We start from the raw sequence: 17948 nt of genomic DNA, 5'->3' as shown, positions 1-17948 counted from the left end.
GCACACGGTTGGGGCAGCACTTCATTCGAACCTGAAATAGCAGAGCAAGAGGTACTGCGAGACAGAATGTTGAGAACATTAGCTGAAAAATAAGAAGACGACAAAGGGGAGGGGGCTCTAGAAGAAAAGGGATGATCCAGAGAAGGGGGGTTTGGTTGAGGAAGTGGTTCTTGTCCTCTTGCTTCTTCAAGGCCAGTTGTGGCACAGTCCTTCCCGTACTCTGGATTGACCAGGTGCATCTGTTCAAACAGTTCTACGCTTCCCCATGTTGCCTTACTGTCGAACAGGTTTTTAGCTCTTGAAAGGTCCGCTTCCGTTGGATCTGATTCGGCCTCTAAAACATAAGGGCTTGAAACCTCTGTGCCTTCAGAACCGTATGTCTCAAAAGAAGGGGTGGAGCTTGGACTTTCTGCAATGGACGCATGCGTGGGTCCGCAAGGTGCTGGCTGTTGAACTGTATTTGAACAAGTGGCAAGGCTCTCCTTGCTTTTTCGACTCCTATTTTTAAGTGGCCAAGAATGGACTTTCTTGGTGCTAGAGGTTACCTTCTCAGGAGGGTTGTTTGTGATTTCTTATCATATTCTCATTGTACTCTTTTTTTTTTTAATTAATGGCTTTTCTTTTTTATTTATCTTAAAAAAAGGATATATTTAATTATCTTAAAAGTTCAAACTAGTTAGAAAGTCCTGTTAGACATTTTTATAATATTGAAAAGTTGGAAGTTACATTTTTTGTTGTTTTTCCAGCCTAATTTTAAGGGGTCAAAGCTTTTCTCTTCTACTCGACTTCGGTATCTTTGTGTAGGTTTTTTGGACGATGAGTTCAACGACCACAACACTTTCATGCAACCCTCCAATGAAATACAAGCATTCTACCAATCAAATTAAAAACTAAATCACCCAATGAGTGCATGCCTGAGTGATTTGTTTTCGATGAGTTCACATGGTCACAACACTTTATTGCAACCCTACAATAGAACATAGACATGCTAACAATCAAATGAAAATTCAAAGAGTCCAATGAGTGCATGCCTTTACACCCCACTAGAACAACCAAAAGACAAGAGAGACTCTCCCAATCATTTACATCTGTAAAATTGAGTCACTCTTCAGGGATGAGAATGGGGTTGTTTCTGCCATGTTCTCAGGCCCAATTGGAGTGTGTGATTCTCTCCGAGCCGAGATCCATGCGTTTATGGAAGGAATCCAGAAAGCTAGGGAGATGAATATCAGAAAACTTATAATTGAAGGGGACTCAGAGGTGGTGGTTGGGTGGTTAAATAAAGACTATAGTGGCTTATGGAATTGCAACAATATGAGGAAATTTAGATGGTTGGCTCGAGGAATTGAGGTTAAAATTAACTGGGTTAAAAGATCAGCTAACTCTTTTGTTGATGGGTTAGGCTAAACAAGGGGTGGAGAGGTAGTCAATGTTTTGGGCACAATTGTAATTATTTTTCTATATCTTCTTATCTTTCTCTTTTTTTCCTTCTTTTGGGGCTCAAGGTATAGCTGGAAGATAAGAATGTTTGTCTTCCTCTTTGTAATTATCATTGCAAAGTTTTAATGAAATTAATGAAGTGTGATATTATTAAAAAAAATTGAATCACTTTTACAAAAAGTCCTTGGCCCACCCTAGATTTAGCAAGGGAATCCACTACATTGTTCATATCTCTAGAATCCACCTTAACTAACAATTTACCCAAGACAAGATTTCCTAGGTTTCATTAAGTTGGTGAGTGGATCTCCAAGGCCCATCTCACAAATTCTTCATCCAACTGATGACAATTCTAGAATCATCTTCCACCACCACTAAAGAGAGGTTCAAAAACAACAAAGTCTGCAGACACACCAACAGGGCCTAAATCTCAGCTTCAACTGCTTCTACCTCCCCAATTTTGCTACATGGTCACAATACTTTCTTGTGACCTTCCAATAAAATACTAACATGCTATTAAGCAAAAGAAAAAGATCAGATCACCCGGTGAGTGCATGCTCGGGTGATTTGATTTTGATGAGTTCACGTGGTCATAACACTTCTATGATCATCTAATAAGTCATGAAATATGCTAATTTTCAAATTTAAAATCAAATCACCTTGTGAGGCATGCCAAGGTGATTTAGTTTCAATTGGGCCACGTGGTCACAACACTTTTTTGCAACCCTCCAATAAAACATAGACTTTCTATCAATCAAATGAAAGATGAAATTACCTAGTGAGGGCGTGCTTGTTGTTGTCACCCCAAGTGATACATGCTATCATATGAAAGTGGTCATCACAACATTTTCATATGCTTGTTGTTGCTACCCCATAAGTTCACATAGTCACAAATTTCTTGTGACCATCTAATAAAACACAAATGTGCTGCTATCAATCAAATGAAAAACCGAATAACCCAATAAACGCATGCCTGCTTTTGCTACACCAAATGATACAAGAACAACCCAATAACATATAGAGTGATGCCTTGGTGATAAGATACTCATGGAGGGATGCCTCACTTAATCGTTAATTTTTTTTACATGGTGCTCTTGGATACTTTTGTATTCTTAACTTTCTAAGGTTATAATAATAAAAAATGCATTCTTAAACTAAGTTATTCAGTTTGTGTTAATGCCTCACTTAATCGTTAATTTTTTTTTACATGGTGCTCTTGGATACTTTTGTATTCTTAACTTTCTAAGATTATAATAATAAAAAAGGCATTCTTAAACTAAGTTATTCAGTTTGTGTTAAAATACTAGTTTCTTTTTATTATTTTTATTATTTGTTAGGGTTCAATCAAGATGTATATTGTAAACCTTCACAGGCTTCAAAATCTGAACTAATTAGCATGGAAGAACTAAAAACTTTGTCCAATCAACACATATTGATTTTCTTCCATTGTTTTCTTTTCTTTTCCTAGGTTTTCTGAAATCTCTCTTCTTTCTTCCATTTTTTTTTCATGGGTATGTTGATTTTCTATGTTTTAAATGAAGTTTGTACATTTTTTATGAAGATTATAGACAATTAATAATGAAAGATGGTTACTGCTTGTTATGGAATGTAGGGAGTTACCCTAGGATTCATGGTTTTTATTCAAAAAATCCCATTGCCCAGGAAATGCCTAGACAACTAGACAACAAGGCACCTCCTATTACCTAGCCTCACCTCGACACCTTGTAAACTATGCTTGGGAGCAGGATAAATTTGGAAATTTCTCAGTCAAGTCCTTTTACAATTTTATTTCCAGGTCAGAGGATCAGGACATTCCAGTAAACATTGTTTGGTGTAAGAATGTGCCCTCAAAGATAGTCGTTTTTGTTTGGTCTACCTATTTGACAGAATTCTACTAGGGATAACACTAGTAAGGAAGGGTATGCCACTGGACTCCAAATTGCAAATTTTCTTTTGAGATTTGGTCAAAGATATGGAATTTGTTTGAGGTGTAAACTTGTAATCCAGAATTGGTGGTGGGTTTTATAAAAGTTGGAGAGTTGGAGGTCGAACTAAGAAGGGAAATGCATGGAACATCACTCCAACGGTTTTTGGTGCGTTTGGCAGTAGAGTGTGGAGAAGATGGGCCGAATGGCCCATAGGCTGTTTATCCTTTTTTATCTTTTATGTTCTTTGCTGTAAGGGGCCTTATTCTGGGCCTATTCTTTCTATGTTATGTTCTTTTAATTTCTTGCCCAACTAAGGGCCTCTTTGTAAATTATCAAAGTTTACCTTAATAAAATTGTGTTACGGGTGTAAGAGTAGAGATTAAGGTTCGAAATTCTCTTACTCTGAACCCTTATTGCCGCCATCTTCTTCCTCATATTCTCTTCCATAGAAGAATGATTTCTGTTGTTTTATTATGATTTTTGCATATGTTCTAAACAATCCTTTATTCTCAAAAGACTGTTTTTCTTCTTGGTATCAGAGCAGGCTCTCTTTTCCCCTTTTCACCCCCCTTTTTTTCCCATACACAGTGTGTATGGAGAACTGAATCGTACAGACTGTTAAACAGACTCTGTTTTGCCCAATTGTTAGTGGTTTCTGGAGAGAAGAGGATTGATTGTGTCGTCTCCTTGGATGATTCAAGTGTACTACCCGAAACCCTAATTTTTTGGAGAAATCTGTTTGCGGGCTCCGTAGGGTGTTTGGACTGGGTGCTTAGTGTTTGGAGGCTTTCTGATTTTCTTTCTTGAAGACCGAACCAAGTTGGTTGGTGTTTTGTGTAGTCTACAAGGTGCGGCTCCTTTTTCTGTTTCTCCCAGCTTCCGGGTGTGACTCAAATTTGTGGTACTACTGCATAGAGGTAGGCTTAACACAGTCCTTGTTCCATCTTCATTTGGTGTCTTTTGAAGTTGGTTGAAATCTTTTTGAAGTGTTTAAAGAGATGAACTCCTCAGAGATTGAAAACAAGAATGCTGCTGAATCCAGGCAGGGTCCGGGAGCCTCTGTTGACTCTTTATTGACTGTGGCCACAGTCAAGCTGGATGGAACTAATTATCTAGAATGGTCACAATCGGTAAATATTCATATTTGTAGTAGTGGAAAGTGGGGTTTTATCTCTGGGAGTAAAAAGGCTCCCTCAGAAGATGATCCATCTTATGAGAAGTGGATGCAAGAAAATTATACTGTTATTGGGTGGCTTGTGAACTCAATGCAACCACAGATTAGTCAGCACTATTTGTGGATGAATTCAACAAAGGAAATCTAGGATAGTGTTGCTGAAACCTATTCCCAAAAATTAAATGTGGCTAGAGCTTACAAGTTGAGAAGTGATGTGAAGAATTTAAGACAGGGGGAGAAACCTTTAGCTGTATACTTCTCAACACGGAAGTCTTTGTGGCAAGAAATAGATTTGATAAAAGCTATAACTTGGGACACCACTAATGATGTAGAGACCTACAGAAAACTAGTTGAGAGAAACAGGGTGTTTGAGTTGTTAACTGGACTAAACCCAGAGTATGATATTACAAAACAAAATATTTTATCCAAGGATAGTGTCTCACTGTCACAAGCATATGCCTTGGTAAATAGTGAAGAGAGTAAAAGGATCGTCTAGGTTCAAAGGGCTGGTCTAAATGATCACTTTGCTAATATGGGAGTGAAACCCAAAGGGGTTGCAGGAACTCCAAGTGGCTCAGGGAAGAAAGAGGTTGTTTGTGAGTATTGTAAAAGGCCAAAACACACTAAAGACAAGTGCCAGAAATTACATCCTGAGTCTACCTCTTCGGTTTCAGAAGAAGCATGATAATAAAAGGGCAGGGGGTGCTAATGTTGCTGCTGGTCCAGATAGTGACAAGTACCATACTGAAGAGATGACATCTAGTGCACGGTTAGCAGCCATGAAAGCAGAATATGAGAAATTTGGGAGGATGACCAATCACCTAGAGGGTGTGACTTCTTCTTCCAACCCTTCAGAAAATTCAACCTCTTCTGCCTTTGCTCATTCAGGTATACGGGCTTCTGCCAATCATGCAACCATTTCAGGTAATCGTAGGATCCCTTGGATTATTGATTAAGGTGCTTCTGATCATATGACCAACCTTTCTACCTTGTTTGTTTCATATGGTTTACTTCCTGGACGTGACAAAATCACCCTAACCGATGGTTCTCTTGCTTCTATCTCCGACAAGGGAACCATCAAGGCTACAGATTCCTTGATAATTCCTTCTGCTCTTCATGTACCTAGACTAAATACAAACTTGTTATCTGTAAGTAGTCTAACTAAGTAATTAAATTGTTGTGTAACATTCTTCCCTTCTTACCGTGTTTTTCAGGATCTGGAGTCTCAGAAGGTGATTGGGAGTGACCGTGAGGCGAATGGAATATACCTGCTTGATACTCCAGGACAATGCCCTGAACAACTTGGAAAAACTACTTTTGGGTCTATATCTACAGAGTCTATCAGTCGAATCATGTTATATCATTTTCGTTTGGGTCATCTTTCTTTTTCTGCATCGAGTCATTTATTCCCTAAACTGTTCAAAGGAATTAGTTTGTCCAGTCTTCATTGTGAGTCTTGTGAACTGTCAAAGCATTGTAGAAACAGTTATCCCTTGAGTAATAAAAGATCTTCTCCTTTCTAATATTGTGCGCTCTGATGTGTGGGGGCCTTACCACTTACCCTCTATGGGTGGCTATAAATATTTTATCTTGTTCATTGATGACTTTTCTCGGTTTACTTGGATATTCCTAATGAAATCTCGTGATGAAGTTCCCAGACTTGTGAGGCAATTTCATGAATTTGTCATAACCCAGTTTGATGCCAGGATTAAAATTTTCAGATTTGACAATGCAAAAGAATATTTTGAGAAGAACTTGTCCTACTATCTCACTGACTTAGGGGTTATTCATCAAAGCTCCTGTGTTAGGACCCAGAACAGAATGGAGTTGCTGAAAGAAAAAAATAGACATTGTTGAAGTTGCAAGAAGTATCCTGTTTGCCTCACATGTTCCTACAAAGTTTTGGGGTGATGCTGTTCTCACTGCTACCTACCTTATAAACCGTATGTCATCCAGGGTTTTGGGTTTTCAGTATCCTTCATCCGGACAAGGAGCTTTTTTCTATTCCTCTTCATGTCTTTGGCTGCACCTGTTATGTACATGTCCCTAGTGTCCAAAGACAAATTTGAGCCAAAAGCCCACAAGTGTATCTTCCTTGGTTATTCCCCCACACAGAAGGGTTACTGTTGCTTTGATCCAAAGACTGGTACTCGATATGTCACAATGGATGTCACCTTTGATGAGCTTTCTTCCTTTTATGGTTCCTCTATGGAGGGACATTGTCCAAAAGGGGAGGATTTGTCACAGGTCTTTGCTTTTCCTCTTCCTGTCCCAGTTGAGTCTTTTATTGAGTCTCTTCCTCCTTCAAATGAACCAAGGGAGGATCAATCATTCCACTCTTCCTACCCCAGTGTTCCTCCCCCTTTACCTCCTCATCCTCTTTTTAATCCTAGGATGTATCAAAGGCAAAGATCCAGAAATGAGCAGGTTGTTTCCCCTACAACACATGAGCCTCATGCACTTCCAGTTATAGATGAGACAACATGTACTATTTTAGCCCCTTTGGAGCCATCCTTCCCAGACCTTGATATCCCCATTGCTATTAGGAAAGGAAAAAGGAAGTGTACTGCACATTGCATTTCCAAACAACTTTCTTATAGTTTGCTTTATCCTTCAAATTTTGCCTACCTTTCTTCTGTTGCCTCTAACCCAATTCCCAGGTCTGTGTCAGAAGCTCTTAATATTCCAAAATGGAGAGATTCTATGAGATCCGAAATTGATGCCCTACATAAGAATGACACTTGGGAAGTGGTTGATTTGCTTGAAGGGAAGGATCCAGTTGACTGTAAGTGGATCTTTACTATCAAATATCATGTTGATGGCACCATTGAGAGGTACAAGGCTAGGCTGGTTGCAAAAGGTTATGCATAGACATATGGGATTGATTATCTGGAGACCTTTGCTCCTGTTGCCAAGATGACTTCTGTGAGAGTTCTTATATCTTTGGCTGCTCACTCAGACTGGCCACTTTATCAACTGGATGTAAAGAATGCATTTCTGAATGGAGAATTACATGAGGAGGTTTATATGTCTCTTCCTCCGGGGATGTATGAAACAGATATGAAAATAAATGTATGCAAGCTGAAGAGATCTCTTTATGAACTAAAACAGTCCCCTAGAGCATGGTTTGAAAGGTTTAGGGCTGCATTTGTTAATTTTGGCTATGTACAGACATAGTCTGATCATACTATCTTTGTGAAGAGGAGAGGATTCCTGGCAGTTTACCTGATTGTGTATGTTGATGATATTGCTGTGACTAGTAATGATGTTTCAGGAATTAATGATCTCAAATATTTTCTTCATACAGAGTTTGAGATCAAAGATCTGGGGGAATTGAGATACTTCCTTGGCATAGAAGTTGCTAGATCTAAGGATGAGATTCTTATCTCTCAGAGGAGGTATGTTCTTGATTTGCTCTCTGAAATAAGGAAGATGAGTGCTAGACCAGTTGCTACTCCTATTGATTTGAGTCATAAACTCTCTGCTTCAGATGGAATATTGTTAGAAGACAAAAGAATCTTCCAGAGACTCCTTGGAAAACTTCTTTATCTATGCATGACTTGGCCAGACATTGCATATGCTATCAGTTGCATCAGTCAATTCATGCATTCTCCCCGAGATACTTATATGGCAGTAGTAGAGCGAATTCTGTGTCATTTGAAGGGCTCCCCTAGAAAGGGAATTCTGTTTGCCAAGCATGGCCATATGAAACTTGAAGCCTATACAGATGTTGACTGAGCTGGAAACATTGATGACAGAAGATCTACTTCTGGGTACTGCAGCTTGGTGGCAGGTAATATTGTCTCTCCAGCAATAAACAATCTGTTATTGCTCGATTTTCAGCAGAAGCAGAATACAAAGCCATGGCACATGGAGTTTCTGAACTATTGTGGTAAAAATCATTGATGGAGGAACTGGGGATTGATAATGATAAGCCAATGATGTTATACTGTGATAGTCAGGCTGCCATCAACATTGCTCACAACCTAGTACAATGTGACAAAACTAAACATATTGAAGTTGACAAACACTTCATTTGAGAAAGAGTGGCTTCTGGTGAAGTATGTCTACCTTTCATCACCTCTGAAGGATAGTTAGCAGATTTCCTCACCAAGGGCATTCCCAAGGCTAAACTTCAGCATGATACTGGCAAGCTTGGCATGATTGACATTTATGCTCAGCTTGAGGGGGAGTGTAGGGAAGATGGGCCGAATGGCCCATAGGCTGTTTATCCTTTTTTATCTTTTTTGTTCTTTGCTGTAATGGGCCTTATTCTGGGCCTATTCTTTCTATGTTATGTTCTTTTAATTTCTTGCCCAACTAAGGGCCTTTTTGTAAATTATCAAAGTTTAACTTAATAAAATTGTGTTAGGGGTGTAAGAGTAGAGATTAAGGTTCGAAACTCTCTTACTCTGAACCCTTATTGCTGCCATCTTCTTCTTCATCTTCTCTTCCATAGAAGAATGATTTATGTTGTTTTATTCTAATTAAGATAGGACTGCATGGACAGTGATTGTAAAATCCCTGTGTACAGCAGCTTGTTGTACATGTTTTTGTTTATTATTAATGAAACTATACTTTACCTTCTCTCTCTCTCTCAAAAAAAAAAGGCTTGTTGGGCCTCTATGAGTGCCTATGTCCAAGAATTCATAATTGACTCTGACATACCTGCCAGTGTCATTGCATCTTTAACCACTTAAGACTGTCTTATGAATGCAGTAATATTATCTGTTGTTTTGCAGAGGTTATAACTTCTGCCGAATTCCATCCTACACATTGCAATACATTAGCATACAGTAGCTCAAAGGGCACAATACGCCTTATTGACATGAGGCAATCAGCTTTGTGTGACACACATGCCAAACTGTAAGAATGTTTCCTTACTAATATAGTTCTCAAGCCTTTTAATTGATGAATTCTTCTGTATTTACATTCCTTAAGCCTTGCCATGTGTTTAAGTGAAAGAGCTATTTAAGTTGTTTTTTTAGGTTTGAGGAGCGTGAGACACCTGGTTCACGTTCATTTTTCACAGAGATTATTTCTTCAATATCAGATATCAAGTTTGGGAAGGATGGAAGACATATATTGAGTCGTGATTACATGACCCTAAAGGTTGGTGCTTATTTTCAGTCCTTGCTGATGGTTTGTGTAAAGGATATATTTGTATATTTGAAATTCTGTCCAACTTCTTTTTGTATGGGCAACAGTGAAATGAACTTCATTGATATGACAAAAAGGTTCCCGGCTATCCAAGAATGTGAATTCTGTCTAAATTCTTTGGGAATATAAGACTATTATTAGCAATTATGTCCACGACTATTGCAAAATGACACAATATGAGTTCATAATATGCTCCTGGATGAGCTGTTGTCCAAAAGATTATGTTCAAACGTGCTCTCTCTCTCTCTCTCTCTCAGACACACACACACACACACAGACCAGTGTTGCATGGACTCTTCTAAATGAGCGATGCGTCCATACCAAACACATGTCAGATCCTGATATTCCATGGATTCTTAAGGGACACTTCTACATAGCATTTCCTTTTTATACCCTACCTTATTTGGCATAAATGAACAGCTAATGCACAAGAAGAATGCTACTTTTCATATTTAACATTGCTTAATAACAAGGCCCTGTTTGCTTTTCGGTAAGTTACTTACCTGGGTAAGTGGTTCCCAGGAAACACTTATTCGGGCAAATGCATTTACCCATGTTCTTTTATTTCCCAGGTAAATAAGACAAGGACCATTTTAACCATAAAAATCCATTATTAAAAGGGGCAATTTTGTCCCATCCAAGTGTTGGCAACTTTCCCACCAGGTGGGAAGTTACTTACCCACCTGGGAGATGGGTATCACTCCCGGGTAAGTGATACCCATGAAAATAAACTTTCCTTGGTCCCTACATAAATCTAAAAAAAGAACATGGGTTTGTTGGTCAATGGGAACCAAAATCCCATTGAGCAACTTCTCCCCTCTCAAAATCCAGAAAACGAACGCCCCCAAAGGTAATGTTTTAGACCCATTTTCGTAAGTATTTAATGTTAGAATTAACAAATAATGAACTAGTTTAATAGTATATGATTTTCTATTAATGTGCCCACTAGTCCATGTTTTCTTATTTTGCCAAGTCAGACTCTTGGACACATGTTATGATTCCGATGTCTGTGTCCATGCAAAACTGACATAGACACAAGCCCACAGATTGTGGTTTCTGGTAATTGCAACTTTACCTTGCTATTATTACCCATATATGGCCAAGATACAGCTAGATATGGTGTAGGATATGGAATTTACACTAAAAATTGATCTGACATGATATTGGTACCCTTTTGGGTATCTAGGTATCATAGTTTGTTATGCGGTACACCGGTATGTGCTTGTGTATGCACACAGGCACATTTCTATGTCCACACCTTCCCTGTTGTGCCAAGATATATTAGTTGTAGATAATTAGTGCAAACCAATTTGGTTGGCCTTGGCCATTCCTGAGCCATGACGGCACCAGCTCCTTGTTAGTTTCAGAACTAAGATATACATGTCTAAAGAATGTAGGTACCTAATGCTATGGCTGTAAGAATACAATGGGTCAGGAGAACAACTAATGCTATGGCAGATTATTTAGCCAAGGGAGGGGCAACAAGGGATCATTTGTACTGGGCACAATTGTAATTTGTTCTTGTTCTTGTTCTTGCTAAGGAGAGTACGCAGCTCGCGCCTATCTAAGAAAAACTTGTATCAGCATTCTACTTATTACATTAATAAATCAATTTATTTATCAAAAAATAAAAAAGAATGTAGGTACCTAGAAGTGAGAAAGTCAGATGGTTAGGGTTGTTAGACAATGCAAATTTTCTACTACATATCATCAAGGAGCACTTTCATGGTGTGTACATCGCAACGGGCGTGCATGCCTGCATGTGTGTGCATATTTGATAACATTTGATTTTTCTGAAGTATAGTGGTAGTTTAGTCATTTGAAAAAAGATAGATTGTAAGAGCATAATCTTGGACAACCATACTTGCCCTTTTCAATGATTCTCTCACACCATTCTCCATAAGCAATATTTTGGATCTGGAGCTACTGAACTGGTGCAACAGCCTGAGGTCACTGTGACTATGTTTCTTGACTTTGGAGGATTTAACGCACTAATCCAGCCTAGGAGATTGCTTGGGATAAAAAATATATCCTACAGATGATCATAACTGTGATGTGTATTCTGTATTTAGTGGGATGATGTGACAAAGTTTAATTTGATGTTATAAGTAGCTTCATGTTAAGAACTTCAGATGCTTATCAATCATCTGGTTATGCTGATTCTGTGTAACCAATGTCTTGGGACTGATTCATGGTAGACATCCTTGAAACATGTAACATGTGGCAAGTTAAGGCTTGAGAGGTTCCCAGAAACTCATCTATTATAGGTCCTGTTGCCTCAGGCCAAGATGCTGCCTTCCATTAAATGTTGTAAAATTTCTACCTCTGTGTGAAAAAGATAAGGTCTGAAGGGCATTTACCTAACTTATTATCTTGATTTGCACCCTTTACAATTTAAATGACAATTCATTGATGCCAAAGGCTATTTAATGTTTTTGTGTTAACTCTGATGGTTTCTTGGTTGTTGTTCCAGCTTTGGGATTTAAACATGGAATCTAGTCCTGTTGCAGCATTCCAGGTGCACGAGTATCTGAGGCCTAAGGTGTGTTTCCATAGTTTAAGCCGTTGAAACCAATTGCTATTTGGTCCAATAGTTGCTTATTAATTTTGTTCTTGTCTAGCTATGCGATTTATATGAAAATGATTCCATATTTGACAAATTTGAATGCTGCTTGAGTGGCAATGGTCTCCGTGTTGCCACTGGTTCTTACAGGTTTTGTTTCCTCTCCTCTCTTTTTTATATTTATCTGATTCTCTACTTGTTGGTGTTTACTGAAAGTTGTTCTGCAATGCAGCAACTTGTTTCGAGTTTTTGGATGTGTTTCTGGTAGTAATGAGGCAACAACATTAGAGGCCAGCAAGAATCCTACCAGGTCCTAACCAGAATTTTTTGGGTTTCCATTTGTTGTTGTAAGGCTTAATAAGTATTCCTGGATTTACCTAATTTAAGTGTCTTCTTTACTGTGTTTTAGATGTCAAGTTCAGACACCTTCAAGGTCTTCAAGATCATTCACCAGTCTGGCACGCTCTCGTAGACGAGGTTGGTAAAGGCATGGCTGATTTGTTTTATAGAAGTTCAAATGCTTAGATGAGTTACAGTTGGATTTGCCTAATTTGTTATTTCCTCCTGGTTAAACTAAATATAATACCAAAGAGGTGATGTGACACAAAGAGAAAGAAGGGTTCAGTAGTTGCCTCAGATTTTCCTTCTATATGATTAGATGCATCACTCACTTATGGACCCAATATGGGCTATAAAGGGTTTAAAAATCAGTGTTTTAAGACTTGGACCAGACTGGACGGTTAGGCCGGTCAACTTGGTAACAGGAAGGGATTCCTTTTAGAACCCTGGTTTTCATTTTTCTGAAAAACCAGTAGAACCAGTCAAAACCCAGTAGAATCGTTGAAAACCAGCCAGGTTTCAATGACCTAGCCAGTTTTCACAACCCACCTGGGCCACTAAAATGTTACAAATTTTAAAATGGTGGTAAAAAGATTCAAACCCGGGTTCTCCTAATTACGTGCATCAGCATTAAACCAACAACCCATCTTGTTTTCAGTGCTTACTGTTGCTTCTTTTAATACATATACTATTTTTTTATTTTTGAGAAGTGGTAAAGTATTGATTCATTAAGAAAAAGAGAAAAATACCCATGTACAACCAGAGGCTATACATTGGGGAATACAAAACAAACATTAGACCACTATCCCATTTGTCATTACAAAAAGGTTTTCAAAATGAAAGAGAGAACTAAGGGCGGGGGACACTATTTCTCGACAGATGTGCAGATGACCAGGATAGGAGTTTCCCAATTATTTTTTTGCCACACTTCCTCTTCTTGACAGCCTTTACTTCGAAAGAGCCTTGAGTTTCTTTCCTGCCAAATTGACCAGAAAACTTCTCCTGGGACCATTTTCCAGAGAGTTTTCCCTCTCTTACTCAGACCATGAGTCCACCAGCCTTTTACAAAAGCTTCCATTGATTCAGGGCAGCAACTTTTAATGGAAAAAATTTAAGGATTTTCACCCATATGTTGTATGCAATGTTTTAAAATGCAGAGGCGTGAGGCGTAGTTCAGAACATAAGAGGCGTAAGCCTCCCAAAGCCTCCTTAAGAGGAGGGGGATGAGGAGGAAAGGAGGAGGAAGGGGAGGAGAAAGAAAAGGAAGGAGGATCTCATTTTTCTTTGTTTTTAATAGTTTTTTATATTAAGAAGAATGAAGATGCATAGCACTAGTTGAAGGGGGGGTTTTGTCGAGCACGCCTCTTGCACCTGAGGCGTACACCTCAGAGGTGTCAGCGCCTCTGGCGTACGCCTCGGCATTTTGGGGGCACCTCACCTGGAGGCGGCATACACCTCCCACGCCTTTTAAAACACTGGTTGTATGTAAAACTGCAATGCAGCAACAGGTGGTCAGCTGATTCTTCTATTCCATTACACAACACAGAAACAGGTGAGTCAATAGCCATTCCCCTCCTGGTCAGGTTGTTTTTGCAAGAATCTTGTTCAGATCGGAAGACCAAACAAAGAAAGTCACCTTTGAAGGGATAAACTTACTTCAGATTACGTGCCAAGGGACATCTTGCTCATCCTCTTGGGTGAAGACCACACCCTTCTGTCCTTTGAATTAAAATCGATTTGCTTGCTGTACAATTTCTGAAGTAGCTGTCCAAAAGGCTCAATCTCTCAATCATTTAGAGCTCTTCTAAACTTGGGGTGCTTGTAACATTTCTGATATATCATTAATAAATCTCTTTTCAATTATAAAAAAAACTAAATACATGTATATTCTGAAAAAATGCAAGTTAAAGGATTTGAACCCTGGTCATTTATATCAAAAAACGACACTTTGGCCATCTAACCGTCACTTACAAAATCGATTATTATATGTTTTTTATGCAACTCACAATCAAACCATTTGGACTGGCAGTCAAACCGTTTGACCCATGACCTGGTAAGCATTCCATTTTTGCATCTGGTCCGAGTCTTATAACACTGATAAAAATATGTCTGCCATTCATGCCATGTGATGGAGCTCATTATTTCATCAATCTAGTAGATCTTCTCTGAGGGTGACCCAACCAGATCATACTAAATACTCATCTTCAGATTTTTTATATGAATTCTGTACGTGGAACCCATCAAATGAATGTGAATTGCATAGGTTTTTACTTTTGAATGCAAATGAAAAGGATATAGATCTTTACTTTTAATCTTTTACAGTCGGTCAATATAGGTCATTAGGTTGGGTGCATCAAATGGCGGAGAAACTCTGTATAGTTATGCCACACGTAGAGAAAATATGACCTTGTGAAATATAAGGTATTAGTTTGTTGGACCATAAGGATGAATTCATCTTTTTATGGGTATACATGAAGACAAGGCATCCTACCTAGTTATATGCCAGAAATTTGTTCTAGTTGCTGATTGCTACTACGGGATCTTAATATTTTTGGATCCTGATCCAAAAAAGATCTTAACATTTTTTGATATTCATTATTATTTGGCAATTTCTAGGTTGGGTTTGTCAAAATGGCCGGTTCTATTCCTATGCAATTGCGAGGAAAAATCCATTGGGTGGTTAGCTCATACATTTGTTTCCATCCACAAAATAAAAATCTTGAATCCTGCTTGGAAATAAAAAAATGGTCAATAGGGATGTGGACCAGCTAGACCCAGATTTAGTTATTTTTGATGACTAGAACAAAGTTAATATTTTCATAGCTCCTGGTTCAACAATGCCATGTGTCTAGGACCATGGCTATAACCCCTGTGGCCATTTTTAGGGATTGATTAACTACCCTTATGTGGCTTATATTTTGTTATTCTTTACCGCATTCTGATATATGTTTCCCACATCCAGTAATTTGACATATCCTCCCATACATTGTATCCTCTCAGGAGCTGAGAATTTGAATGCAGATGCAAATGGGGGAGTGTATGATTTCTCAGCCAAGTTGCTCCACTTAGCATGGCATCCAACCTCTAATGTTATTGCATGTGCTGCTGCTAATAGCCTCTACATGTATTATGCCGAGGATGTTCCCCGGTGAAAGACCGGCTACTGAACAACTGTAGTGATGAAGTGGGGTCCATTATCACTCAACTTGTATTATCAGATGAAATCAGTTTGCTCAATTAATTCTTTTTTGTAGAAAGGTTAAATTCTTTCCGTGCTTTTTTATTCATCTTTGTTTTTTGGGAGGGGGTGTTCAGTTAAGTGTTATTGCAAATATGTTAACCTTAAACAGGAGAGAAGTTGTACCATGTGTCTCTTCGCTGGGAAATATGGGGGAAGAGCATGTTGTGGTAGCAGGACTTTCATTGATTCTCATTTCAAAAGCTTTGGTAAATTCATATATATCTTGTTTGCAGATCTCACACAGCTGATGTTGTGGGCAGTTTGGCTTTGTAAATCTAGTGGAGGAATGAAAATTCACTAATTTGATGTGTCACTTCTCTCTCTCTCTCTCTCTGCCCAATTTGGTTACTGTAAGATGCTATTTAAAACACATACCAACAACCATGAACCATGCAATTTTCTTGAAGTGAAAATTTTGTAAAATGAAGAAATGTTTATACAATTTATAATGGAGCATCGTCTATTAACATGGATTTAAAGAATATATTTGGTGAAAGTACCGAGTGTGCAGGTCTTGTTGCTTATGGCTGCAAATGGATCATGGAGCCATCCCAATGGCCAATGCTGTCTGATATGATCTGATTCAATAATATTTGAATTAAACAAGTGAGCATCTAACACAAAATTATTACGTAACACTAAGAATGATTTAAACGTTATATGTTGGCTATACTATAGAGGCATGTCTTCAAATCTATAGAAGTAATTTTCTAGCCATTTTATTCAATACAAGATGTCATTTGTTTTTTACTCAAAAAAGAAAAAAAAAAGTGATGTCAATTTGCCTCCATACCCAGGAATTGAAATGGTCCCTCGATCCTTGGTGTCACGCACTCCAATTCCAAAAGAGGTGCTGGGAACTGCAAATTATGCAATACCAAAAAAAAGTGGCTATTTATTCATTTTATATAATCACATATAATATTCTAATAAATTTTGGCGTTTGATGATTGATCCAAATTCAACAAAAATCCGATGGGTAAGATTAATTTTGAATCCAAGTTGCCTTGAGTCTTCAGAAAAAAAAAAAAAAACAAAAATTGAATCCATTATTAACGGATAACGAATTATATTTGGATCTTAAGTGCATTTTATTCGATCCATCTGCATAACTCCAGCCTTGCTGTTGCTACATGGTTCCGACTTGTGATAGATATGAAAAAACAACGTAAAAAAAAAAGAAAAAAAAAAAAGAGTGGAGGCAAAAGAGTGAAAACTATGCTTAACATTCCTAGAGAAGGAAAAAGTCCAAGACAAAATATAGAAGCTTTTCATAAAAAAAAAATCATATAAATATGCATGACCAATACATACACTTAATGCTAAACTTTTTTATAAATATGCATGTATTAATACATACACTTAATGCTAAACTTTTTTATACATACACTTCATATATATTGTTGATGCTTGACCAATCCTTATACAAATATGGAATATGTTTGACCGAATTTTTATCGTATTTTTCGTCATTGAAACTAAGTTGTACACCAAAATTTCCCACCTGAACATGCACCCTACGCCGTACACAATCCAGCCCAAAGTATAGTCATCTTATTAGGTTGCAACCTGCAAGCCTGCAACTGTTTATTAAGATGTAAAACGGGTACGTAGAGATATTTCTGTCTGGCATCGTTGTCTTGTCTGTTTTTGTTTTTTTATTTTATTTGTACGTGGAGGTGGAAATTACTTGAGTACTGTTTGGGAAAATTGCAATCTACGAAATGGACCACAGAGCTTACTTCCAGACATGCATGGACATATATATATGGAAACTGTACATAGCATAAAGTAGAGGTTTTGTACACTATACAGGACACTTTTTGTTATTACAAGCAAGCAATGAGGTTAATTTTGTAATTGAGAAAAATGTAGAAATGTAGCTTGTAAAGATGGGTGGTCAGGATTTGCCCACATCTTTGGCAAATTGTCGTGGAGTTGGTAGACATTTTTATACTTGGAGGACTACTTTGTCCCGTGTTCAGAAACAGGAATACGCCATTCTGTTACTTATTGTACATGATTTGTCTCTGCCACCGCTCCATCTCGAAGAACAGAGCTTTAGTTGTTAACTAGGCCTTTATCGTTATTCATGGACATCCCAGA

At 38.1% G+C, this 17948-nt stretch overlaps 1 protein-coding gene across 4 annotated transcripts in view; it reads left to right on the top strand.

The window, feature by feature from the left end:
• Positions 1-16155, top strand: part of LOC148851095 (serine/threonine protein phosphatase 2A 55 kDa regulatory subunit B beta isoform-like) — a 40252-nt gene extending 24097 nt beyond the window's left edge. For 2 of the 4 annotated variants that reach the window (XM_088944777.1, XM_088944776.1), the window contains exons 8-14: positions 9282-9405; positions 9528-9651; positions 12173-12241; positions 12321-12412; positions 12495-12572; positions 12672-12739; positions 15623-16155. In XM_088944777.1, the coding sequence (XP_088800903.1) occupies positions 9282-9405; positions 9528-9651; positions 12173-12241; positions 12321-12412; positions 12495-12572; positions 12672-12739; positions 15623-15753 (686 nt within the window). In that variant the 3' untranslated portion in view covers positions 15754-16155. Of the gene's footprint in view, positions 1-9281; positions 9406-9527; positions 9652-12172; positions 12242-12320; positions 12413-12494; positions 12573-12671; positions 12740-15601 lie in introns of all 4 variants that reach the window. The other 2 variants (XM_088944775.1, XM_088944774.1) reach the window with 1 other exon arrangement.
• Positions 16156-17948: the final 1793 nt, after the last annotated feature.

Source organism: Nelumbo lutea, chromosome 5 (assembly GCF_056320005.1).
Source record: "Nelumbo lutea isolate HS-2025 chromosome 5, American lotus-T2T, whole genome shotgun sequence".
Lineage (NCBI taxonomy): Eukaryota > Viridiplantae > Streptophyta > Magnoliopsida > Proteales > Nelumbonaceae > Nelumbo > Nelumbo lutea.
Note: the sequence above shows the minus strand (reverse complement) of the source record. Positions and strands in the feature narration are given on the sequence as shown.